The sequence below is a fragment of the Psammomys obesus genome, unplaced genomic scaffold (assembly GCF_907164565.1).
Source record: "Psammomys obesus unplaced genomic scaffold, mPsaObe1.curated_primary_1811, whole genome shotgun sequence".
Taxonomy (NCBI): Eukaryota; Metazoa; Chordata; class Mammalia; order Rodentia; family Muridae; genus Psammomys; species Psammomys obesus.
This window is the reverse complement of record NW_026592666.1, coordinates 9,445,657-9,472,327: the sequence shown is the minus strand read 5'-3', so window position 1 is coordinate 9,472,327 and position 26,671 is coordinate 9,445,657. Positions and strand designations below refer to the sequence as shown.

At 40.8% G+C, this 26,671-nt stretch overlaps 1 protein-coding gene across 2 annotated transcripts in view; it reads right to left on the bottom strand.

Annotated features, from left to right (window-relative positions):
* Positions 1 to 26,671, bottom strand: part of Itsn1 (intersectin 1) — a 173,147-nt gene that overhangs the window by 106,671 nt on the left and 39,805 nt on the right. For both annotated transcript variants that reach the window (XM_055614891.1, XM_055614892.1), the window contains exons 2-5: positions 17,064 to 17,123; positions 14,934 to 15,026; positions 13,318 to 13,381; positions 4,327 to 4,487 (exon numbers count right to left, since the gene is read on the bottom strand). In XM_055614891.1, the coding sequence (XP_055470866.1) occupies positions 4,327 to 4,487; positions 13,318 to 13,381; positions 14,934 to 15,026; positions 17,064 to 17,091 (346 nt within the window). In that variant the 5' untranslated portion in view covers positions 17,092 to 17,123. The remainder of the gene's footprint in view (positions 1 to 4,326; positions 4,488 to 13,317; positions 13,382 to 14,933; positions 15,027 to 17,063; positions 17,124 to 26,671) is intronic.

Genomic DNA, 26,671 nt, shown 5'->3' with positions numbered 1-26,671 from the left:
ACAACGCCTGGCTGACTCCTGTACTTTTTAAATGGGGCTCTTTCAGACCTCAAGAAGCTAAAGAAGGATCAGGACTTAGATGCCAGTCCAGGTGAATACTATGTTCCAGGTGAGCCTGCACTACCAACTAAAGCCCTTTCTCAAAAACTGTGACTCAGTGATTGTCCTTGGGTAATAGGATAGTGATTTTTGCATATTTTCTCAATTATTTTTGCATTTTCAATTGGTATCTATTACTTACACAATGAGAAAAACTCCCCTCAACCCCTTAGGCTAGGGAATGGATCCAGGACCAAGCATGCTAAGCACATGTTCTGGTCCTCAGCTACATGCCAAGTACAGTTCCTCATTTGGAAAAACAATACTAACAACGTCTATAAGCATTGACAGTCCAAAGAGAAGAAAATTTCTAACTCAGGTATAAATTTATTCTTCCCAGACATCTAGTGGGTTGGTTTACAGGCCATACCCACAATTACTACCTCATCACACATCTCACCTGAACCAAGATTAATTTTGTCAACTTATATTAATGTGTATCAGGTTAATTCTGTTGCCAGATACTTGACAGTTGTATGAAATTACACTCAGTGTGTTTAAAAAAAAAAAACAGCTAAATCTTTTAAGACTTTCAAAAGTTGACAATGGCAAACTTCTAAGACACCTTATCTCTAGAGCTTCAAATTCTATCTCAAAAAAAAGTAATCTTGAAAATGATGCTGAGAAAGATCTTATAATAAATAATATCTCAAAATTGCTATCAAAAAGACTACACAAAACTAGGTAACAGTTAAAAAAAAAAAAGATCACCATCTGGCAAAAGCATAATTTAAGTCTCCTAGGTCTCCAAACTCTTTTTATATTAGAGTTCTGCCATTTTTGAGAAAGAAAAAGGCAAAAGCTTTGAGACTATCTCTGCAGCCCAGGCTGGCCTTAAATTTGTGAGAGTCTTAGACTCTAGACCCTGGTGTTACAAGCCTGTGCCACCATTCCCAGCTCAGTTTTTGTTTTATCCCCACTGCACAGCTGAGGCTGAACACCTGACTAAGGTAGCAGGATCTAGGGTTTGATCTCCAGTATGACAAGCCAACAAAAGCAAAACAACCCAATTGCAAAGACTCTCATCAAATGAGAGTTTTCCCGCTAAGACAGGGTCTCTCTGTGTATCTTTGCATGGCCTAGAACTTACTATACAGGCCAAGCTGGCCTTGACCTGGCAGCAACCCTCCTGCCTCTGTCTCTCAAGTGCTAGGAACGATTTTCTGGTTAAATATATACTGGAGGCTGGTTGTGGATGCCATTACCTTCTATGGTACTTATTCTTAATTCTTGGAATCCTGCACTGGGGCCTTCTGCTCTATATAGTGCTAGAACAGCTCAGCTGACCATCTCCTCACAGTCAAGCCATCCTCCAGCCCCAACACAGGTCTCAAACACTCCAATGACCTCAAAGTCACTCACAAAGTCATCTGCCCACAGGTCAACTTCAGTCACCACTTTCCTCTCCCATTCTTGCCTCATATTCCAGGAACAAGTCAAACAGTGGCTCCATCACTTTTTGAAACCCTTTCCTGATTTATGAGAACTCAGCATTTCCTATGCATGCTCCTCAGGCTCCATTATGCAGTGTCTTCCCTTTTTCCAGCTTTCAGTGCCACATGTCTTAGGTTCTACTGCTGTGAAGAGACACCATTACCATGCCAGCTTTTATAAAGGAAAACAGTTAGCTGGATCTGGCTTACACTTTGAGAGGTTTAATCTGTTATCATCATGGTGGGAAGCATGGCAGCCTGCATGCAGACATGGTGCTAGGGAAGAGCTGAGGGTTCTACATCTTTATCCAAAGGTAGCAGGAGATTGGGCATAGTTTGAGCATCTGAAACCTCAAAGCTCACCTCCACGGTCACACCTCCAAGGCCATACTCTTACTAGTGGCACTCCTTACAGTCAAGCATTCAAACACGGCAGTCTTTGGGAGCCATTCCTGTTCAAACCCACCACCCCAGCTCACACCAAGATTTGGTTCCACATGCCTTCACTACACTTCCTCTCTAACACTGGATGACTTTCCCAACCCACCTCACTTATTCAGACTCAGTGACAAGACTGTTTAACTCCTCTCCAAAACAAGGCTAATATGAGCTTGCTGGTATCACCATACAAATGGAGCTGACAGTGGGACTAGAAATATTAGCAATCACTAGCCCTTTGAGTAAACGTGATGGACATCTGTATTTTTCACTTCTTTTAACCTGCCGTGTTTGTTTATTCTCCTGAAATCAGTTTATAGAGTATGCTGATGTGATGAAGACAGGGTGAGAAGAACCAGGAAAAGGCCTAAGAAGAGTTATGGCTGATTGCAGGCTCAGGCTGGCAATACAAGGGCTCCCTTGGTAGCAGTGCAAGGGATACAAACACCTGTTAGACAGTAAGCAGTGAGCCCAGAAAGAACAAGAATGTTGATGACACTGAAAAATCAGAGTAGAAAGAGAAAACAAATTAAGTTTCAGAGAAAGAACTGCACCCAAATTTAGGAGAAAAAGAAGAAATGGAACATATTTTTCAATGGATCTTTTTCCTACTTTGTAGTCTCTTTGTGGAGGAGTCCAAAACGAAAACCAAACATGCCTTAAGTATTGAAACTCGTAAGTCCAAAACAATTAGCTGTAAGTTCCTTCAAGGACTCAGTACCAAGACCTGCACAGGCTCAGTACCTGCACAGGCTGACTAACAGCAAGCTAAGTGCAATTACTACACTGTTCACTCGTGCTCTTCCCTCGACTTTGCTCACACACAACTTTGTGTTTCTTCTCCTAAACCCTTGTCCTACTAATTTAATGATCTCCCCAAGCTCACATTTTCCTCATAGAAAAAACAGCCTTATAGCCAAAGGCCCCCCAAAGAAAGACAATGTATAGTATCATGACTGAATTTGTAATGTCCCTCATAGGCTGTTTTAAAAGTTTATTAGCACTATGTTCAGACGTTTTTGAACCTTTAGGTGTAGGAAAACAATGCAAGCTTCCAAAGAAGGAACTCAGCCAACAGTCCTACACAACTAACACACCCACAAACCACAACAATTAGCTCAACAACACTAAGAATGAAATAGTGACATATATATATTGGTGGTAATCAACAGCTCTTTAGTTGGATTTAAGACACACTCAAAAGAAGGGTAATCAGACCTGGTACTGGAAACCTAGTCAAACACCCAAAGCTAGAAGTCATGCATCTTGGAGAAGCTATAGCTGCCCTTTACTAAATGAACATAATCCTAACCACATGCTAAATATTTGTCCTTATATCCACAGATAAGTGCAGTCCTCACCCTCATCAAGGAAAGTCGCTGCAACAGAGGGAGACCTTAACAGAAAATCTCAACCAATCAAAATGCAGAGTTGTGGAATCCAGTCCCAACAGATCCAATACAGCTCTGGCACTAAAGCTTAGCTATTGTGGAGGAGGAGACAGAAAGCTTTTAAGAGTCAGAGGAGCAGGAGTCTGCTGTGAGATTGTGTGTCCTGGAAATGTCAGAAGCTGCACCCATGAAGTCTCACCAACATGACTGCCTAAATATGAGCTGAACAAGACAATAACAGTAGACACGATAAAGTGTAAGGTGGGGCAGAGGGGGAGAAGCAGGAGACCTCAACCCTACACAAAGAACTACAGGAACCTAAGGAATGCAGAGAGTGGAAGAAATAATCTTCCCCAGGTAAGAGCATACCAACTAGTTACCCAGTGGTTAGTCCTGAAAATTTACATGGTAAGTGGCATTATACAGACTGAGTAGGTTATATTTACATATTTAGAAATATATACATACACACAAAACAATTACTAAAAAACAAGGTCATGAATTTGAAAGAAAATAAAGAGAGATATATGAAAGGGTTTGGAGTGGGTAAGAGAAGACTGAAATGTTATAATCTCAAAAAAGGAAGGAAGGAAGAAAGGAAGGAAGGAAGGAAGGAAGGAAGGAAGGAAGGATTGAAAAATAAAATAGAAAAAAACAAAAAACAACGAAATCACAATCCAAAGGAACTAGGTACAAGGAGTAACAAGAACTCTGGAAAACCAGAGCCAGGAGACAGAGCTGCAGCATAGTGCGGGCATGCTCTTACACCCAGGTGGAATACACCTCTCCACTGTGATGACCTTTCACCCTCGGGTTCCATGTGGACAGCATTTTTTTTTTCTGAAGGCTGTCAATTTTTAGGTAAAACTTGCCAAGAATTTCACTGCTTCTGAAGAGAGAAAGGGAAAATATCCATTCTTAAAACATACAACAAAATATAGGAACCAATTCATTTTCAGACTTACCAAATGCTGGTGCACTAGACATAGCGACTGGCTGCTGTTTCATGACAGGGGGCAGTGCGGAGGGGAGCTGATATCCTTGTAGCTTCAGTTTGATAAGCTTCATGGCTATGGAAAACTCCACTTGATCCATTCTTCCATCATTATTCATGTCGGCTAGTGCCCTGCAAACCAGCAGCACAGACTCAAGACAACTGTGACTACAAAATAATCTTTCTCAACACTACTTCCTCAGGCTCAAACAAGATAATTGGCTCCTCTACCCTACAGACAACAAAACTAAATGAAACATCTTTACCAAGCTCCAGAGAGAATTATGAAAGCCAGCACATGTGGCTTCTTGCACTGTGTTATTCTTTACCCACAGAGATGTTGAGGAGTTTTCAGCCTGAATATGAAGATTCTTTACTTTTTAAAAGATTATATTTTAATTTTAAAAAAGTTCTAAAATTGAATAGTGGTGGTGGTGACTCAATTCTATAACAATTCTACAAACTACTGAATAACACCAGGTAATTCCAAAGGGCAAATTTGTTACATGTTGTAATTAAATGTTATTAAAATGGGATCTGGAAATAGTGTTATTTCTAGGGATGCTCAGTTAAATCCCATTTCCTCTGTGGTACTCTACATCCATGGAAGATGGCATATATACTATCCTATTTGGGGATAGTACTGTACTATGAAAGTTCTTCAAGTTAAGTGTTTTTAGAACCCTGCCCTGCACATTCAATATTGAAGCTGTGATTAGGAGTGTGCTTACTGTTTCAAAACAATCCCCAAGCATTCTTGGCCCCGGCGTGATTTATAGATTTATAGTGGGTTTTCAAAGAGCACTTTCTCTCACGGAAAAGAAAGCAGAAAGCAGGGAAAGGTTTATAGATTTGCACTGGAAGCTACATTACCCACCCAACCGTGCATACTCATGACAACATAAAAAGTCTTTTCTAGACTTCACTTTTTTTTTTTTTTTTTTTTACCCCCAAATGAAAACATGTAGTACAACAAAAAGTAGTCCCTGCAATAAAATTAAAGCTCTCTAAAACTGATAAAGACTACAGAAGACTGGAAGATAAAGACTACCAGACAGGAAGGAGCCCTTTGGCAGCTGAGGCAGGAGCTGGGGTCCTCCTGCAGCCATGACCCCCACAAACCCTGAATTTCTCTATTACTGCAAGTTTGTGCTTCCTGCCCATGTGGATTTATTGTTCTACAAACTGCTTGCTCTAAACTTTGCCAAATTTCCTGGTGGATTATTTTTCTGGTCATTTTAGAAGCATTACCAATAATATACAGGATATTAACTATTCAACTGAAAATTAGTGAGTCTTCAAAATTTATTCTACTGATTTTGTGTGGATCTTCACTGTGTAGAAATTATACACTGAATACACAAAATACTTATTTTGTCAGTTTTTAAGTTTTTGGTCATTGATTTGTCTTGTTACATTTTAACCTTTAACCTAAGTGTAATTCACTCATGGGGGAGGGGTTAGTCTACAATCAAACCACATTTCTTCCAAACACATATCACAATGTCAAGCAATCTTAACTAACCCTTTCTCTACATGTTGTAATACACTCAGTATTCTTGTGAAGTGAGACATTTCCAGATTAGCTCTCCTGAAACAACCCCAGGTCAACATGATGTGACCTCGTCTCAGTAGCTTAATGGCTCGTTCATTTTTCCTTTTTAAGAAATTTGGTTTTGGTAGCTGGTCAAGAGCTTGAAGCATGAGCATAAGGACCTGAAGCTCGAGCACCTACATAAAAGTCAGGCATAGTGGTAAATGCTTGTGATTTTCTTGCAGCAAAGTAGAGGCAAGCAGATATGCCCTGGAGCTTGCTGACCATTGATCTTACCCTCACTGGTGAGCCCCAGATCCTAGTCAAAGACACTGTCTCATGAGCAAAAACAAAATACAAGGTCTAAAGAGATGGATCATCTGTTAAGACTGCTGGCTGCTCTTGCAAAGGACCTAGATTCATTTCCCAGCACTCACAAGGCTGCTTCCAACTCTCTGTAACGCCAGTTCTTAGGGGAATCTGATGACCTCTCCTGGCCTGCTCAGTTACTGAATACATGTGATACATGGTACACTAACACAATTACTGGGAAAACAGTCATACAAGATTAAAAAAAAAAATTTTTAAAGAAAAATAGCTCTTTCAGGACACAAGGTTGGTTCCCAGCACCCAGAATCATATGTAGATCACTGCCACTTGGAATTCCAGTTCTAAGAAATCTGACACCCTCTTCTGGACACACACACACACACACACACACACACACACGGCATACTGACATAACATACACACATACATACACATATATAAATAAAAATAGAACACCAAGGTTGACAGTACCTAAGGAACAAAACCAAAAGTTTACCCTTGGTTTCCACATATACATAGGCACGCACATGCAAGTACACATGTGAAAAAAAAACACACATGTGCGCACGCACACAGACACACACAGTTTTTTTTTTTTTTTCTATACTGGATATACATACCAGTTTGCTCCAGCAAGGAAAATAACACTTAGGTCTTTCTATTTCTTTCACTTCCTTCACATATTACACTTTCTTCATGCAATTTATTGGTAAATTTATTCTATGAAATTTAATCATTTTTACCAGAGTTGTAAGTAGCATATTTCCCTAGATATCTATTTTTTAGGTATTTATTTTAAGAACACGGTATTTTAAAGCCAGGTACGCTGCAACTAGCCTATAATCCAGCACTCAAGAAGCAGAGAGGCAGGAAGATTAAGAGTTTCAGGTAATTTTTTGCTACATTGAAAATCTAAGACCAGGCTAGGCTATATAAGACTGACTCAAATACTTGCACAATTTTTATTAGTAAATTATGCTGCATTAATTATATTGCTAAATTTCTAAGCATCTCACTAATACAATAACCTGAGTAAAGAAACACAGGGCATTATCTGTCTTTTTTAGTATTTGTAACAATCCTTTCCACCAGTTAGCACATTTGCGCTAAGTTCTGAGTTTAGAGGACGATTGAGTACTTCACTGGTTAGAGCAATTCTTAGTTGCGATTTTTGCTTAGTAATCTAACTTACTTGATAATGCTTTTAAGATAGGGTTGCATGTAGCCCAGGCTAGCTTGCGCCTCCTGCTCTAAGTGCCAGGATAACAGGCTCTAAAATGCCACACAATGGGTCTCTTGGCTCACTGACTAGCTATTGGTATAATTATGCTGTGTAAGAGCTCTGTTGCTGAGCTAAAGCCAGAGTCACTTGGAAGAAAAGGTCCCTGTGTTTTGTTCAGTTTTCCTTAATCCACATCTTCTGGGCTGATAATGAGTTTTCATTTGGCCTTTATCTGCTGAAATAAATACCAACGTTGACAGAATCTCATAATCCTGAATGAATCTGGTGCCTCTGGCTTAAACTCAAACTGGTCAAAATGTTGTGAAACTCAACATTGTGAAAATCCATGTGCCTGCGTTCTGCCTCTATATTTGTGACAGGACTTCATTTTATTTTGCAAGAGCTTTCAGAATTAGAAGACACAAATAAGGTGACCATCCTTCCTTTTTCTGCAAAGTATTACCAATGCTTTACAGGGGAGAAAGGCTCCAGTTAACAGCACTGTGCATGCTTTATTTATCTTTAAATTAAGGACTGTGCGCCTGCCCACACTCCACCCCCTGCACTGCTCCTCCTGAAAAGCATTCTTGGTGGAAACCAGAAATACTCACCGTGAGATTAATAGGTTAAAGGAGAAGAGGTTTTTTGTTGTTGTTGTTTGTTTGTTTGTTTTTTAAAATAGGAGTTTAATTAGAATAATTTAGTGCTTCTAAAACCCTTCCCACTTCCTTGGGCAAGGAGAAAGAAAGCAGATAGCCCTTCATTCTGGAGTGTCACATTAAGGCACCCAGCAAGGCCCAACATGTAGCTGAATATCTCGTCTCCAATTCTCAAAAATACTTTTTCTCTGAATTAACAAAATGTAACTATTAAAACTCCCTAGTGACAGAGAACACACAGATGTTCTGGAAACACAGCTACTCACAACGATCAACCCTCCACTCTTTCCCTCCCAGCAGCCAACAAAGTGGCATCCGGCTGCTGCTCTACAGCAATTCCTATCCCACTGCCCAGGGCTTTTGGCAAAAACAAAACACTCTGGCTCTGTCATCCTCTTCAGAGCCAACCTGTAGTTACTTCTCCAATGAACTTTGTACTAATCCCTCCCAAAGCAGGTAAGTCTGGACAATACTGACACCAAAGTTACACAACCTCAAAGGTAAAAGTGTACGCTAAACCCAGCAAACAAGCTGTTCCACATGGCTCTGGAAACTGCTGTTGAGATCAGAGATGAGCCTTGTGTCAGAAGTGGCCTAAAAGGAGGCTGGTGAGTAAAGAGCAGAGATGCTAAGTACAATGTCCCTCATAGTGTCTGGCATTTGAAAGCTTCGTCTCCAGTTGGCAGCCCTGTTTGAGGAGGCTTAGGAGGTGTGGCCTTGCTCAAGGAAGTGAGTCAATGGGGATGGGCTCTGAGGTTTCAACGTCTCCTCTATGTGGCCCCTCTGTTTCCTGCTTGTGGTTAAAGATACGAGCCCTCAGCTGTTCCTGCTGACATGCCTGATGCCAGCTGCCATGCTTCTCCAACATGATGTGGAACTGCAAGCCCAAAATATACCCTTCTGTAAGTTGCCTTGGTCGTGGTCTTTTATCACAAACATAGAAAAGTGACTATTACACCAATGGTATACTTCTCTTGTTTGATTTATACAAATAAAGCAAATCATACACCACTCTGATACACTATTGATGGGAAAATTACTACAACCCATAATCATTTGCTTACAACCAGCAGCCGCATACTTATGAACTGACTGTGAAGGTACATTTTCAAAAGCATAAAAACACTCAGCTAAAAGCTGTTCATCGCAGTGTTTTCTGTAATCACTATGTTATCAGTAATCACAGTACACAGAAATAACCCAAGTATGGAAACACGGGACACTGGACAGAAGCCCTACCACATGGTACATGCGCTGTGTGATCAGAAGGAAATGAATGATAAGTGGCTTCCAGGACATATTAAGTGAGAAAAGCAAAATATAAAAGTGAATTTATAGTTAACCCTTAATATAGGAGGAAGACACATGAAACACTATTCGTTCTGTGCCTGCTTTTCACCACAATGAAAATGATAAGAAACAGTGATGTGAGTGGGAACAGGGAATGAAGAGCAGAACTCCCCAGTACAGCCCTGCACACACTGCTGCTTTGAGAACCTTGTTAATGAGGACAGTAGAGTCCTTCAGGAGGTACTGCTCCTCACAGACACATCACCGCCAAATCACCTGCTATTTGGTGCCCTAAACTAAACAGAAGGCCAGGTCATAGGAAAGAGCAAGCCAGTTTGGTCATTCATTCATTCAAACAAGAAACAAAAAACCCTAAGGGTGCTTTGGTGTGAGCGCTATCTGGGAATTAAAAAGGCATGGCCTCTGCCTTCTTGTTTAGAACAAATCAGATCAGTGTACATGGTGGCGGATACAACTGAGGCTGGAGGAAGGGCTGGGCTTTGTTTCAGTGGGAAGTCCTTGGTCCAGCATGCTCAAGACCCTGAGATAAAGATCCACTGAGAGGTGCAGATGACTGGAGGAGGGACTGAGTGGGCAAAGGGAACCACTCTAGACAAATTCACCAAACAGCACCTCTTTGCAGCACAGGATGACAAACAGACACCAAGCAGCTGTGTGGGTTCTGTGACTGCAGGAAGGAGACACCAAAACAGTGGAACACAGTGGCCTAAGCAAGGAGAGACTTGCCCCTGTGAGGACAAAGGTCAGCTTCTGGAGTAGACACTGTGGAAGAGAGTGAGCAGCAGAGGTCAGAGCTGAGAGATGAAACACAGAAAAAGCAGGATCATACTGGACTTGAACATTCAGTGATGGCTTTGGGTTTTGGCTGAATGGACAGTCTTGATTAGCTGATCAATTAGTGTTATGTGTGTACCCTGTGCATGGCTGCTGCCCTTAAAGGCCAGATGGCACTGGGTCTCCCGGAACTAGAATTACAAACAGGTGTGAGCCTCCATAGGGGTGCTGGGGATTGAACACAGGCCCTCTAGAAGAGCAGAAAGAGCTCTTAACTACTGAGCCATCTCTCTGGTTCCTTAATGGAGTTTTAAAAATGTGCTTGTTTCATTTTTAAAGCTGATCTCATTTAGCCCAGGCTGGCCTTAAACTCTGGATCCTTCTGTTTTTCTTCAAAGTACTCTGAATAGAAGCATGTGCCATCATGTACAGTGTAGTTGTACTTTTTAAACACAGGTATATTTTATTTTCAATTCTATGTGTGCACGTGAACGGGTACATAGACACCAGTGTACTTGGAGGCCAGAGTCAGATCCCTTGGAGCAAGAATTGCAGGCAGTTGTGAGCAGTCTAATTCGGGTGCTAGGAACAGAAACTCAGGTTCTCTGCAGTTATCTCTGAAAACCAGTTTGAAATCTCCCCAACATGAGCCCCACTAAGAAGATGGGCCGAGACGCGCAAGCTGCCCATGAGCCTGGCTCCAACCCCCGTTGACTTGCAGCAGAGCGTAGGCTCCTCAAGCCTGTTTTAACCCTGTCCAGAATGGTGGCAGCTGGTCCAGGCTCCCATTCTTGTGCTTCCCTGGGTGGGTACCTGGGCCACCTGCACTCTCCTCTGTAGAGAGAGGACTAGGATGGACCCTGACATAGGTGAGCCCAGTGGCAATGACCTGAGGAGGAAGAGAGTTCTGCATCTACAGTGGCAGACTGTCCTGTCTCACTCTCTCCCATATGTTCTTGGCTGCAGAGTTAATTTCAACGTGGGTACAAAGTGAGCAGAAAAGTGCATTCCAGTTAACTGTTTCTGGAGTCTTGGCTATAGCCTACTCAGACGGGAGGACTGCTTGTCTCTCTGTTGGATTTCCAGTGAAGAACATGAACGAGGAAGTTGAATTCTCTGAAGGAGCTAGGTCAGAATGTAATGCCAGACTACAACAATGGCTGAAGATGACAGAGCTCCTAGAAACCACTTCCAGAAAGGAGCGGGGAGGGAACTGGCAGATAGAGAACATCTGACAGCTGAAATGCTTGGAATTATTTCTGCCTTGCCCTGGCATTGAGAGGAAGAAGGCAGAGAGGACAGACAGAGCCTTGTAATCCCTGCTACTCAGAAGTCTGAGGAAGGAAGAATAAAATCCAATGCTACTATGGGCAACCTAAGTAAGACTCTGCATCAAAATAAAATTTTTAAAAGGCAGGGGTGGTACCCAGGAATACAGTTCAATGTGAGTACTTGTACACCAGCCTCCAGGGCGCTGGGTTCATACCCAGTAACAAGAAACCCCTGAGACGGGGGCCCATGCTGTAGTTCACAATGACCTCTAACTCGTGATGCCTGGTCTGTCTCCCAAGTGGCAGGACTACAGCCCTGTGCTAGCATACCTGGTGGTAAAATGCTTCACAAATGAAACTTCAGCAGATACGCACAAGTCAGTGGAGGAGCCCTGGAAAGCAGATTCTAGAGATAGCCTTAATGCAGGGAAAGAACACCACACACCAGGCTGCAACCCAAAACCTGCTAAAATGCACACGTGGCACATAAGTGCACCTCGATTCTGACGGTGACTGGCTGACTGACAGCCCCTGCATGCATGCTTCCTCCCTGAGCCTTTACTTCTCCTCAAATGGACCCACAGTTAGAACTGAAACAGTGTCCTGGAAACAAGCTCTAGTGGAAAGGAGGGCAGAGACTGGCCGCCAAAATGGTGACAGCTACGAAAGACGGCATGTAACCCAATGCAGCACCAAACCCCAGCACAATGCTTTTCAACCTGAATATATGACACACAGTGTGTGTGTGTGTGTGTGTGTGTGTGTGTGTGTGTGTGTGTGTGTGTGTGTGTTACATGCCCCACCTAAGCTTTACTTTTTTTTTCAGAGCATGACTTTGTATAACACTGGCACTTAATGAATAGTAAATGCTGAGCTCCGGAGTCTGAAAGCAACAGGTGCTCTGCCAGTCTTTCCGGCTGTTGTGCACTTATAAACATGACCGTGTTGGTCACTCAAGGGAAGGAGTACTTAGCTGGAAAGCTTAGTTATGTGGAGGGCCCGTCTCTGAGGCTAAGCCCTACCTTCCTGGTTCTTGTTTGCTGGCCTATTGCACGTGTAAAGCCACACATTAGATCCTTCGTGTATTTTTTTTTTTTTTTTTGGCCAATCCACTCAACTTTATTTAAAAAAAAAAAAAATACAAATGCCAATTATCTAGATTAAAAACTGAGATCAAAAAGGGCAAATAAATGTTCCCAATAGCAGAGACAGAAAGTGCTATAGCTAGGACTACAAATTCTCTGCCTTTATTTACACCAAGTGCAGAACACTGTAACACTAGCCCAGTCAGGAAACAGAGCCACAGTCCTGGTAAGAGCCACACAGAGGAAAATGTGGCTTTCTTTCAGGTCAGTAGAATTCAGCAATGCCTCCCAAAGCTGGAAACCTAGAACCCAAAACTGTATCTAACAGCCTGTTTTACTCATGCTCTTGGCCAAACCCCTACTTGTGAAAAACTTCAACACTTACTTAGCATTAGTCAAGTATCACACTGTACCAAATCAGCTATTTCTATATTACTAATGCTCAAACAGTGAAAGATAAAGAATAATTTCATTAGAAAGGAAAAAATGGGAGGGGGGCATTTAAATAAGTGTGAATGACACACATGAAGCCAAAACAAATTTGTGGGAAACTACCCAAATTCAGATGTTTCAGTTACATCTTAATTTTTGTGCACACCACTGCTATTCAAATGTTGGTCCTTTGCAAAAGTATTTTTCTGGTAAGAAGTAACAAAACATTCCAGGCTAGACCTGCATGTTCTCTTTCTACATACACACACACAAATCTACTTCCAAATAAATAGAATGGGATAGTGTTTTGTTTTACATTCTGCTTGTATAAATTTCCAACTTACCATATTTGTGCTAAAACGGGCTGAGGTAACCCAGATTGGAAAAAAAAATTCCTTGCTTGATCACCTGTAAAGTAAGTGGGAAAAGTTTTAGGAAAGCAAAACAGCAAGAGCTAACAGAGATACTCTTAGAGCAAAATTACAAAATTATTTAAGAGGCAGGTTATGCTATGAGCACCAATGACCCCACAGGAAAGTTCGAAGGTCTCTAATCAATGATCCATAAGTAACCCCCTGACTCAACACTTTAAAGGGCCTGAGTATTTGCTGGGATAAATCGTCTACTTTAAGCTGTAGTTTAACAAGATGAGCTCCCCATCCTGACTCCTGTAGTTTGGATGCTAAATGTACTTCAGAGGACAATATTTACAGTTCTGCCCCAAGCCTGATGCTCCTGAGAATGGTAGAGATTTTAAAAGGCAGGATGTTGTGAAAAGTCCTAGGTCATCAGCATAGACACTGGGTCCTGAAATGAAACTGTGCGCCAAAACTCCACCTGTTTTAGCCCCTGATTATATCAGATACTTTGTTACAGTAAGTGAATAGCGCATGGCAAGGCACACGTAGCAAACACCTTAGTTAGCAACTGATGAGCCGTAGTCTGTAAAAAGCTTTTACTCTAGCCATGGCGCATGTCTTTAACCCCAGCACATGGGAGGCAGAGGCAGGCGGAGCTCTGTGAGTCTCTCTGAGGCTGGAGAAAGGGCTCAGTGGTTGAGAGCACGTACTGCTCTTTCAGAGGACCAGGGTTCAACTCCCAGCTCCCACATGGCAGCTCACAACTGTCTGTAACTGTAGTTCCAGGGGATCTGACACCCTCACACAAATATACATGCAGGTAAAACAACAATGTATATAAATACAAATAAATTATTTTTTATAAAGAGCTTTTACTCTAAATATTGATAACTGCTGGTAATGACACAGACTGGGCAACTACAAGTAAAAAGAATCCTGCCAATCAGTCAGTTGGAGATCCATCGTACAAACAACTATAGAGCACCTTCTAGGAAACCCAGATTCCCACTTTTTGCCCTGAACTGCTGAATGGTGACCAAACAGCTAAGCTCACAGAAAGGCACAGAAGCCACTTTCAGTGACAGCAATAAAATCCTTAGAAAGCGTTGGCTATCTACTGTTTCCTGGGCCTGATCAAGATTAGACTTTAGCACTAGGGCACCGAGCCGACCCTATTTTAAAGAATGCAATCCTCTGACGATGGCCAATTCCCAACAGAAAGACAAGAACAAGTGTTCCGACACTCACAAATACTGTGATAGGTCTGATGGTGTTACAGGAGAAGCAACTAATTGCCTGAGACAGGCTCTGGGAAAGGGCCTGAGCCTCTCGACCTGAGCTCCTGAGCTGGATCACTGAAAGCCATGGGAAGACAGAGGAGAAAGCCAACCCCACATACTTATCCTCTGACCCCTACCCCCACCCCAACATACAGGTGATGGTAAACAAAATATAAAAAAACAAAAAACAAAAAACAAAAATACAGGTTCAAGATTAGGGTGAAATGGATCAAATGTCCCACTGGTCACATGCGCCTACTTCCACTCTGCATGACAGAGTTCCTGCTGCTCACTGAAAATGTACAGATGGGAACCACATACCAGTAATGAATCCAGATATCGGCTTCAAACTATGGAACTGCTGGTCATGCTTGGCTCTTTCCTCCACAGTTATAGCCCAGATATCCAGGCTCCCTGCAGTCGAAAGACAAGACAGGCAATTACTTACCAAGAGAAATAAAATGTTCAAACACATCATATCCACAGCACTTTAAAGTCCTGCTGGTGTGCTATAGCCACAGTCCTTGGAAGACATGTGTTTAAAGTTTAAAAATTAAGAACAAAGCAATTTTAAAAATTTGCAAAAATACTTTCTAGAAACTTGTCCTATAACTCTACAGTTAAAACAATATGAAAAATACTAATACTCAGCAATTTATTTACATAAAACTAAGAAAGAGACTAAGGTTACTAAAACCTAAAACTCTAATTTTAGTTGCCTAAAATGTCACAGGCAAAAATTATGAAAATCCAAGGCGAGCATTAAAAAAAGAGTGGTGGTGGAGGCAGTGAAAGTACTAAAGCACAACTAGAATCGTGTGAGTCTATGAAAATATTCAAATACTCTGTAATGGTTATAACAACTCTGCAAATGTGTTGGTGATCACCAAATGGTACAGGTAAAGCTAGTCAACTGAGGACATCTCAATTGTGCCTCACTAAAGCTGCTTCTGAAAATGACTGTTCTGATAGAACTAAGGACCACACAAAGGACACAGGAAACTATGTATGTATGTATGTATATAAATACTTTAGGCTCTCGTCTTGTAAAATATAATACTCCACTAAAGTAATTCTAGATGATGGACAAAAAACTTTGTGAAAGCCAATCACTGTGTCCAAAGTGGGAACATACGATGATGCTATGTTTCACACAACTGTTTATGCCTGTAACATCCTAACACTCTCCTCTCTGCAGGGAAGGGTATGACAGTGAAGGGCCCGCTTCATTCAGAAGCTGAGAAAATATTTACCGAACATGTTCCTGTGCCAAGCACTGTGTCATATGACTGGGAAAAGTGCCTGACACCAATCCCTCTTCCCTCACAGACCGCTCTACAAAGGTAAAGGGACTGTTACTGCACTGTTGAGCTTCAGACTTACAAGCACAATGAAAGCCAAAAATAAATACAAATAACATAGTTAATTAAGAAGGCAAACCAAAAAACAAACATGCAAGTAACACAAAATAAGTGAAGCTCTGGAAAAGTCTGCAGGTGTGTGTGGAATCCTAGAGACTTCCATCAGTATGCTCACAGGAACACAGGCAATGCCTTCTTAGACTCTTTACAACTGACAAAAAATTGGTTTACATTCCTGTGGGTTTGGCAATACTAGGGTCTGGAAGAAGAGCCTACGTAGGGCAGTCAAGCACTCACTCAGACCTTTCACTTTGTCCACAGCCTTGCCAAGATCACCTGTTAGCATGCCATACTTTGTTTTGTTAATAGGTTCTGGGCTCAGTGTGTCAGACCCTTGGCTCAATCTCCAGCACTACAAGGCATGCACGAGTAACGTGCCAGAAAAACATTTTACCCAGACCGATGAGTTTCAAACAGATACAGTAAAGCTAAAATGTCATGCTTCAAATTCAGGATTTGAAGGAGTACAGTGTGATTCATTCAGATCAACAAATAAACTGTGCAAGCAACAAGCCAAGCCAGGCAGAGTCTAAGAGCAAGGATGGAGGTATCTACCCAGGCACCTTATTTGGAATTCAATTTGAACAAAAATAATGAAAAGCTACATAAAGCATGAAGTGGATATCATGTAGTTTTATAACTAGAATGTGTGTGAATTTTAGTGATTTGGTAATGGCATTATACTTTAGTTTTTATCATTTAGTAAATAAACACACTAAAATCTTCGTGATGAAAGGTTAAGATGTTTTAGAGTTACTTCAAAACAGCCCAATGAAACAAAATCTAGTCCGTAATCACTGAAATTCATATACTATGAGCGTTGACTGTCTAACTTTCTCTAATTATGTTGGTTTGTTTTCATGGTAATGAAGACTGAACACAGGACTTCATGCATGTAAGGGAAGGGCTCTACCCCTAAGGTACATCCCAGCCCAATTCAACTCTATTAATTTATCTGAAATTTCCCATCATTGTAAAGTCTTAAAATCTGGCCACAACTTAGATTAAGAAAGAAACTTTCAAAACTTACCACCAAAAGGTGTCGGAAACTGAGCCATGGTTCTGCTACGTTTACCTTGCTAACTGACGCCTGTAATTAAAATGCAACATGTAAGTTTAGAAAAACTTCAAGTCTGTATATAAACAAGCTAACATGCTCTCTTTAAACTTAACATCAACACCAGAACTAGAGTACAGCCCTACAAATAAAAGTTACATTGAAAAGGTCCTTTTTGAATTCCCTGGATAGATTGTTAGTGCCAGGAACAACAATGGACGCTGATAGACTGTAACAAGAAGCTTTTGCGTGGCTAGCTAGGACAGCCTATTTAATCACCAATGCTGTAGCTGATACTTTTTAACATATCTTCCTAACTGTCTCTACATACCAATCATCTAGAGAATTTTTACAGTTCCTTCTCACTCAACAATATATAGTGTACATTGTACAAAGGTGGCTCACAGCTCTTCTCTTTGAGTAACGTACACAGTGCTATGCAACAGGTGCTTCTAATCCCACCTACATTACAGATGGAAGGAGGAAGGTGGGAGGAGGAAGAAGAAGAGAAGGAGGTGATTAGAGCAAATACCACAGCCTGGGTACCACTAAGAACAGCACTGAATTGCTCCATAAAGACTATGAGGAGCAAATACGCAGTCAAGGTAGCCCAGTGTGCGTTCTCTCGCCTAAACTGTTAACATGATGCTTTTGCAATAGACAGGCCATACATTTTCTTACCCAACTTTCTAAAAAGGCCCGGCTCTGAGTTTTTAAAGCCAAGTGAGACCTACTTCACACTCACTAGAAGAGATGCTGAGCTCAATCCTTCACTGTTTACTGCAAAATAAAGACAAGTTATTGACCCCTTCATGCCCAGACACTCCAGACTTCACCATCTTGCTGGGCCATTTATTTCACAAACAGGTATCTTAGATTTGTTAGATCTGTGTCATCTGGAAATCAATATCTCACTTCTGTCCATTACAAAACCTAGATACATGAAACTCCTATGGCAGAGGTAACTGCTGCATCACCTCTGACTGTCATTATTCACACTTTAGTGGGTGGTTTGTTGTACTTTGTCATATCATGTCTCACTAGTTTCCCTTGATTCCTTTTTACTTAAGGTTTTTATAAGGAGTGAATGCTAACTTTGTTAGAAGCTTTTTTCTGAGCCGCTAATGACATAATCATGTTTTCCTTATATTAACATTCTGTTTTTTCCTTCCTTTCTTTCTGTGTTGGGAGTTGAATCTGAGCCCCATATGCTAAGCAATTAAGTACCCCACCACTAAGCTACAACTTTGCCCCAACACTGAATTATAATGACTAATGTTATTAGTTATTGTTAATAACTAATGTTATTATTACATTATGTTACATTATGTTAATGTTACATTATCCTAGACTTTTTTGGAATAAACAGAATTCAGACAAACAAGCTATTCTTTTGCTAGGTTTGATGTACAATAAAGTGACAAATCTGGAAAAAAGGGATCTGTTTATTGCCCTATAAATCACAAAATTCTTAAAAGTATAAAATAAAAATGGTTGGAAATATAGATATAAAATGGAAATGAAAGCAGGAAAAATTAAAGATGAGTTTGATTGGATCTTCAAGAACAAACATTTATTACCAAAATCATTGCAGACAGGAAAACTGAGACACCTCAATTTAAGTTATACTCAGTATACTCTTAATATTCAACTATTATGAGACCATTAAAAAGTATACTATTATTTTAAATAAGCATAGATTTATTGCACAAAACATTGTTTCATCATATTTTTAGCCACAGAATTCTTATAAATATAATGTTGTGCTTTACTTTAAATATTTCACAATTCCTTGAGAGGGTCAAAACTAGACAGAAGTATAGAAACTCTTATGACGAAAGTATAATTATTATCAGTTCCTGTCAAGGAACCTAAAAATAATTGCTGTTTACCACAGAAATGAAATTTCATCCTCCAGAGATGAAGGGGAAGTCGAGACAGCTAACAGAAAGTCTGTGACAAACATTAGATTGAATACATAGCCTAGCACTGCTGGTAGCTGTTTCTACTTCCCCTACACTGAACATGAAGGGGCAACTGAACAATGGCAGACTCCACCCTGCATCCAACACCTGGGATATATACAGTGCTTTCACTCTCTCTCTTCCATGTCCTAGCTACACCTTGGAGCTCTGCAGGTCACTGGCCCGAACCTGGCTGTTAGTACAGAATCTATCTAATAAATTACACCGTTGTGAGGAGTGAAAGAGCAACCTCCCAGGCTTGTTCTCTAACATAACCGTCAAAAGCTGCTCTGAGGACCATGCTGGGCCCTACCCATAGGCCTGAGTCCTTCAAATGCCCATCCACTCCTCAGTTCTCCTTGGTTCCCAGGGCACCTGAGATGGAAGCGTAAGAGACAGATGAAGTGACAGGAGCAGCTCTTCCTGACACTGCCCCCTTTCCATCCGAGTTACCTGGACTAGCTACCCAGGAGACCTTATGACGGGAGACACGAACTTCTAAGAAGTTAATTAATGCTACTGCCTGCGCACAGGGAGAAACACTATTTGAACCCTCATGTTTATTACAGAAAATAATCTTATGAATAAGAACATCCCAGGAAAGAAAGCTACAACTTCCAACGGTATCATTGGTGAGTTCTAGCAACGCTGAAGGAAGATGCAACACATAAGTCAGGCAAACTTTTTTAAAAAGGAAGCATCTCTTGCTATTCATTCCCTGTCTCTAATACAAAACCCAGACAGCAAAAAATAATCAAGGACACAGGAAGACCTCTAGAGAGTACAGATGCAAAATCACTCTCAAAACACAATTTAAATCAAGATGGCATATGAAAAGGATAAAACACTTGAAAATGAATTAATATAATTTGTTATTGCCAGCAGAAAGCCCACATGATTCCCATGGATTCAGAAGAAAGTTTTTCACAAAAACTCAACATTTAATAATGATTTCAAAACCTCTCAGTGAATCAGAACTAGTAGGAACCTTCTTCTAAGAGAGAGAGCGTCTAGGAAAAGGTCAGCAGGGCTACAAGAGGACTCAGTGGGCAAGGGTAGCCTGCAGCCAAGGCCAAGGACCCAAGTTTGATACCTGGAAACCATACAGTGGAAAGAGAACCAACTTTTGAAAGCTGTCCTCTGACTTTGACTTTTATACACATACACCCCACACATTTGCGCGCGTGTGTGTGTGTGTGCGCGCACACACATACACACACACACACACACACATACACACATAAATATATATGAACTTTAACATAGCAAACTCTAGAAAATCTAGAAAGCATAGTAAGCAAACATAGTAAAGGTGTAGGGTAAAGGGCCGATGTATTAAATAAAAACTAACACAATTCTTACATATTGTCATAGAAGTAATTATAAAGTGAAATTAAGAGGGGGAAAAAAAACCCTGTTAAGAGCACTTGTTGGGGTCTGGAGAGATGGCTCAGAGGTTAAGAGCACTGGCTGCTCCTCCAGAGGTCCTGGGTTCAATTTCCAGCAACCACATGGTGGCTCACAACCATCTATAATAAGATCTGGTACCCTCTTGTGGCATGCAGGTGTACATGCAAACAGAACATTGAGTACATAAAATAAATCTTTAAAAAAAAAAAAAAAGAGCACTTGTTCTTGCAGAGAACCCAGGTCTAGTTCCCAGGACCTACACAATGGTTCAAGGCTATACACAACTCTAATTCCAGGGAATTTAATGTCCTTTTCTGACCTTTGTGAGCACCAGGCATGCATAAGGCACACGTACATACATGCATCAAGTACTTAAACACATAAAAAAAATCTAAAGTTTTTTTTTTAAGAAAAATAACCTTATTTTGAATAGCACCACAAAATCTACTATTACTCAGTACAAATTCCATGAAAGAAATGACAGGTGATGGACGACACCTGAAATCTCAGCAATCAGAAGGCTCAGCCAGGGTGATGGCAAATGTTAAGCTAGTTTACAATACACAGATAAAACCCTGTCTAAAACAAAGACATTAGTCCTCTACTGATTAACAAAACAGTGCAAAGAAAAATTCAAGAGGACCTAAGTAATGGAAAGATACTGCCATGAAGTATATAAGATTCACTTCTGTTAGAACAGCATTTCCCTTCCAACAGACCTGAGCATTTCAAGCAATCTCAATCAAAATCCCAAGGAATCCAGTGGCAGCTGGCGAGCTGGCATTAGTAATCACACAGAAACAGAAGGACCACTGAGAGTTTAAAAAGAGGACAATTGGGGTCTGCCTGTCTAGTTCTAAGGCTCACTACAAGGCAACAGAGTCAAGAACCTCAGAACTGCTGCCCACAGGTCAGCCAAACATGCTTGCCAACTGATTTTTGGCAAGTTGCACAGGCAACTTAGAGTGGAAACGAAAGCTTTCAATGGAACAAGATCAGCCATGCAGGCACCTCTGAAGAATACATGAAAGAACACTGACCCCAAATGTCATCAAACACGAAAATTAATTCAAAATGAACCACTGACTAGATAGGTAGAAAACCACACAAGCTTTGTACAAAAAATGTTTTAAAGACTGGAGTATATGCTCATGTTTTCTACTAGTGTCTCATGATACAAACAAGCATAATTAGAAAAAGAAAAAGAACAATGGGTTGATTCAATTTCATGTATCGGTTGAGATTTGCTTTGGGCTATATAGTCAATTTTGGAGAAGGTTCCCTGTGGTGCTGAGAAAAAATTATATGCTTTTGTGTTTGGGTGAAAAGTTCTGTAAACATCTGTTATGTTCATTTGACTCATGACCTCTGTTAGCTTCATTATTTCTCTAGTTAGTTTCTATCTCTATCTGTCCAATGGTGAGAGTGGGGTGTTGAAGTCTCCAACTATTAATGTGTTGGGATGGATTGTGATTTATGCTTTAATAATGTTTTTTGATTAATTTTGGTTGAAAGTGTATTTTATTAGATATTAGGATAGCTACTCCAGCTTGTTTCTTGGGTCCGTTTGCTTGGAAAACCTTTTGCCAGTCCTTTACTCTGAGGTAGTGTCTATCTTTGTTGCTGAGGTGTGTTTCTTGAATGCTGCAGAATGTCGGATCCTGTTTTCCCAACCATTCTATTAGCCTGTCTTTTTATTGGAGAGTTGAGTCCATTGATGTTGACAGTTAATAGTGACCAATGATTGTTAGCTCCTTTTATTGTGGAGCTGATGGTGATAGTATGCTTGTATGCTTGCTGTGGACACATCAACAGAATGAAATGGCAGTCAACATCCAACAAAGGGCTAATATCCAGAATTTATAAAGAACTCAAAAAATAAAACACCAATAAACCAATTAAAAATAGGATACAGAGCTAAACAGAATTCTCAACAGAGGAATCTCAAATGGTGGAGAAGCACTTAAAGAAATGCTCATCATCCTTAGTCATTAGGGAAAACACAAATCGAACTGACTCTGAGATTCCATCTTACATCTGTCAGAATGGCTAAGATCAAAAACTCAAGTGACAACACATCCTGGTGAGGACCTGGAGAAAGGGGGACCCTCCTCCATTGCTGGTGGGAGTGCAAATTTGTTCAACCACTTTGGAAATCAATCTGGCACTTTCTCAGAGAACTGGGAATAGTCACACTGCAAGACCCAGCTATACCACTCCTAGGCATGAACCTGAAAGATGTTCCACCATACCACAAGGACGTTTGCTCAGCCATGTTCATAGCATTTTTATTCGTAATAGCCAGAATCTGGAAACAACCTAGATATCCCTCAAGCAAAGAATGCATAAAAAAAAATGTGATACATTTACACTATGGAATACTTAGCCACTAAAAACAAAGAAATCATAAAATTTGCAGGCAAATGGCTGGAACTAGAAAAGATCATCCTGAGTGAGGTAACACAGACCCAGAAAGACACACATGGTACATACTCACTGATGAGCAGATTTTAGTCATATAGTACAGGAGACATACTACAATGCACAGACCCCAAGAAGATAAGCCCAATGGGCATCTTAGGCTACATGTGGGCCCACTAGTTAGGGGTGTGTGGGAAATCTCTGACATGGACTATGTTGCCTGCTTTTTGATCACTTCGCCCTAATAGAACTGCCCTACCAGGCCACAGGGGAGGAAGATGAACTCAGTCCTCATATGAATGGGTGAGCTGGGGTGTGTGGGTAAGGGGGGCTCCCCTATTCTTAGGAATAGGGGTGAGGGGATGCAGAAGGGAGGGTGGAACTGGAAGGAAAAGAGGGAAAGGCCTATGGCTGAGGTGTAAATTGAATTAATTAATAAAAAGATGGTAAGTTGGCCTTCATGAATGCTAAAAACCTTCTTCAAAAAATAACAAAGATAAAAAGAATAAACCCAAGTCGGAGTAGACAAATACTTGTGCACATACGTCAAGTACAGAGCCCATGTCCAGCAGACACAGAGGACTTCAACTCAACAAAGACATGAAAGGATGGTCAACAGGTCAGCCATAAAGGAAACACACGTCTGTGCCACTCTCCACTACTACAAGTCTAACATGAAAACACGCGATCATACCCTGTGTTGGTGTTGGCTAGGATGTGGTGGAGCTAGACCCTCCCAACTCCTACTGGGAGAATAACACAATGTTGACAAGTTACCATCGTAAGCTACCCAGCTGGTCCCTAGTGTGGCAGGGTTGAGGTGGTGGGACTCAGGGGTGCCGCAGGGGAGAGAAGAATGCACTTACACGGCATAATTTGGAGAAAGCAATCACAAATGTATGAAATGTCATATAAAAATCAAGCATTTCATATGACAGCTAGAAAATTTTAAAGACAACATGTGAACAAGAGGGGGAATGAGGAATTTTAATCTCTGTGTATGTGCACGCACACAAACACATGTACCTGATGCATAACTGTATGTGGGGTATGTGCACATGAAGGGCTCCATCTGCTTCTGCCTTTGCACTGCTGAGTTACAGAGGCCACAGCAACGCCTAGCTTTTCACGCGGGTTGTGGGAGAAGAAATTCCGCACTTGCAGCCTATTGTCTCATCTCTGATTTTATCTTTTTATTGAAACATTTTAAGATTATCCTAAAAGCTGATTTGTAGGTCTCATCTCATTCAAATAACAACTCAAAGTCCTCTAGGTAATGGCTACATTGCCCCAAAATAACTGAGTTAATTTAGCTGAGGATTTACTAGAATGGCCCTTATTACTCAAGCGTTTAAGGCAATAAGAGATAGTTAAAACAAAAATGTGTGTGTAAGGACAGTTGAGCGTCAAAAAAGAAATAATGAAAAATTAAAGAGCCTCTAATCTGCAATTAGCCGATTTGATCCTACTTTGGGTCTGTGAGCTACTAAACTACTGCATATGGGATACAGCTTCGATGGAGCACGGTGCAATCAATGCTGGAAAGGAGTCCATGTGGTCTCGGCCTGTGGTTATCACCTCTCAGGAGTAAGAACTTAATAAGAAGTAGTGAGTCTTGGAAACTGTCAAAGCAGCCCCAAGCATGGATGGAGACACTAATGCAAACAGTGAAAACCCTGACAAACAGAAAGGAGGAAGAAAAGGAAATCCAAAGGCATAAAAGCATCACAGCACACTCCACAAGAAACTGAGAAGGATCGCCAGAACACTGACTTATAATCAAAAGTGTCGTCGACCCTTTGGATGAGGGAGTACTTTCTGAAACTGTAAGCATTTCTTATATGGAAGCTAGATATCCTGATTCAAAAATTTAAAAAAAATAAAAATAATAATATTTTTTAAAAAAAGTTCTTCTGGCCAGGCAATGGTGCACACACTTTAATCCCAGCACTCAGGAGGCAGAGGTAGGCAGATCTCTTTGAGTTCAAGGCCAGCCTGGTCTACAGAGTGAGTTCCAGGACAAATCACACACACACACACACACACACACACGAGAAAAAAAAATCTTCTAAAACATTTCTAGCTCACTAGCATGCCCTCAGCATAACTGTCTGCAATTCCTGCCAGTGAATTCAGAAAACTGAAGAGAGAAAGGAGAAATTCCCAATTTCACCAGCCACAGGCATCCTCTATGGCTGGAATGCATCTAATTTTTGCTTCTCCAAGGGAATAGAAACGGTCCTCTTCTGAATGTAACACACGGCATTTGCTTTGAGAACCTTTCTAAAGCACACTGCTGGGCTTCAAGCCTCTGGATGGAGAGAAAGTACTGCTAGGACCTGAGCCCGAGGCTTGCACATACCAGGCAAGCTGCATAGTTAGCCTGGACTTAGATATTTTCAGTGAGGCAAACACTCCTGTATCTGTGTAAGCAAAACAGAAAACAAATAAACTAAATACCAGGTAATGAAGAACTGGGTAAAAGGTGCTTTTCCAAGTCTGGATAATGTTAAAATTATTAAACCATTGTAGAAGATGTTTGAAAAATCTCTTCTCCTTTCAGCTTTAGAAAGAAGGGCTAATTACTGAAAGTTAAAAGAATAGATACTGACCTATGAGTTCTGGTATTTACATTGAAGTCCTAAATGTTGGTAATACTACTTGTAAAATACCATTTGTAATGACAAAACCATTGGAACAGATTTTGTCACTTGATTTCCAATGTCTGGCTGTCACAAATACAGATGAATATAAAATATTAAATAACTTTAAAAAATTTAAATATATAATTAGGAATTTGGGTTTCTAGCACATAAATTCTGAACTTGACAATTTAATACAGACAAATTTTAATCATGAGGAATAAAATTTCTAGTGGAATTATTGGCATGACTACAACCTTTGAACCTTACTTATATCAAATAATTCTAAATAGTTTAGAAAACAAGTATCTTAATTTTTTTTATAATCTTACAGCTTTTCTGAAAGCTTGAAACTTTAAAATATTTTTGAAAATTAGAACACTAAAAACACTAAGATACAATAAATAACCCAAGTATACTTGAAAAAGAACCAATAATTATATATCACGACACTTCCAATATTCCCAAGGAAGGCTAATTTTGACTCAATGATCTAAAGACTAAAGTAGATTGTGAACATATGTAAGGCTTTCACTCGTATGTTCCTTATAAGTAATCCATAGAAAACAACCCTCTTACCATACATAGGCAGCTTGTCACCACTATCGGAACCAAAGGTCACAAAGGGAGGGCAGAGGGTGACTCTTCAGTGTAATGAGGCCTCTGACCCATTGCTGAGCTCACCAGCAAACACATATGGTCTCAACACTAAGGACCGGCCTACCCCTGGTACAGTTCAGTAGTGCTGGGAATCCAAACCAGGGCTTACAGGCTCAGCAACAAAGCTAGGTCCCCAGTTCTTGGTATTTTCAGACAGGGTGTCCCAGTGTAGCTCAGGCTGTCCACCACATGCCAGGGGCTAGGGGATTTTTTAAAATAAGGAGTGAGTTACAGAGTGGCTTCTTCCTGCTGCCCCAAGTTTACAGCAGCCCAGCAGCACTGACAACTAAATGAGTGCCCTAAAGAGGCGGGCTGGCTAGGAGAATGAAGGGCCACTGGAACCTTTCCATTCCCATATTTAAAGAATACTACCCAGGCCAACGAAATGGCTCAGCAGGAAAAGTTAAGTCACGGGCCTAGGATAACAAAATTGTTCATTTTATAAATAGTAAGACGATAAGGTTATGGGTCAGTGATAAAGAAT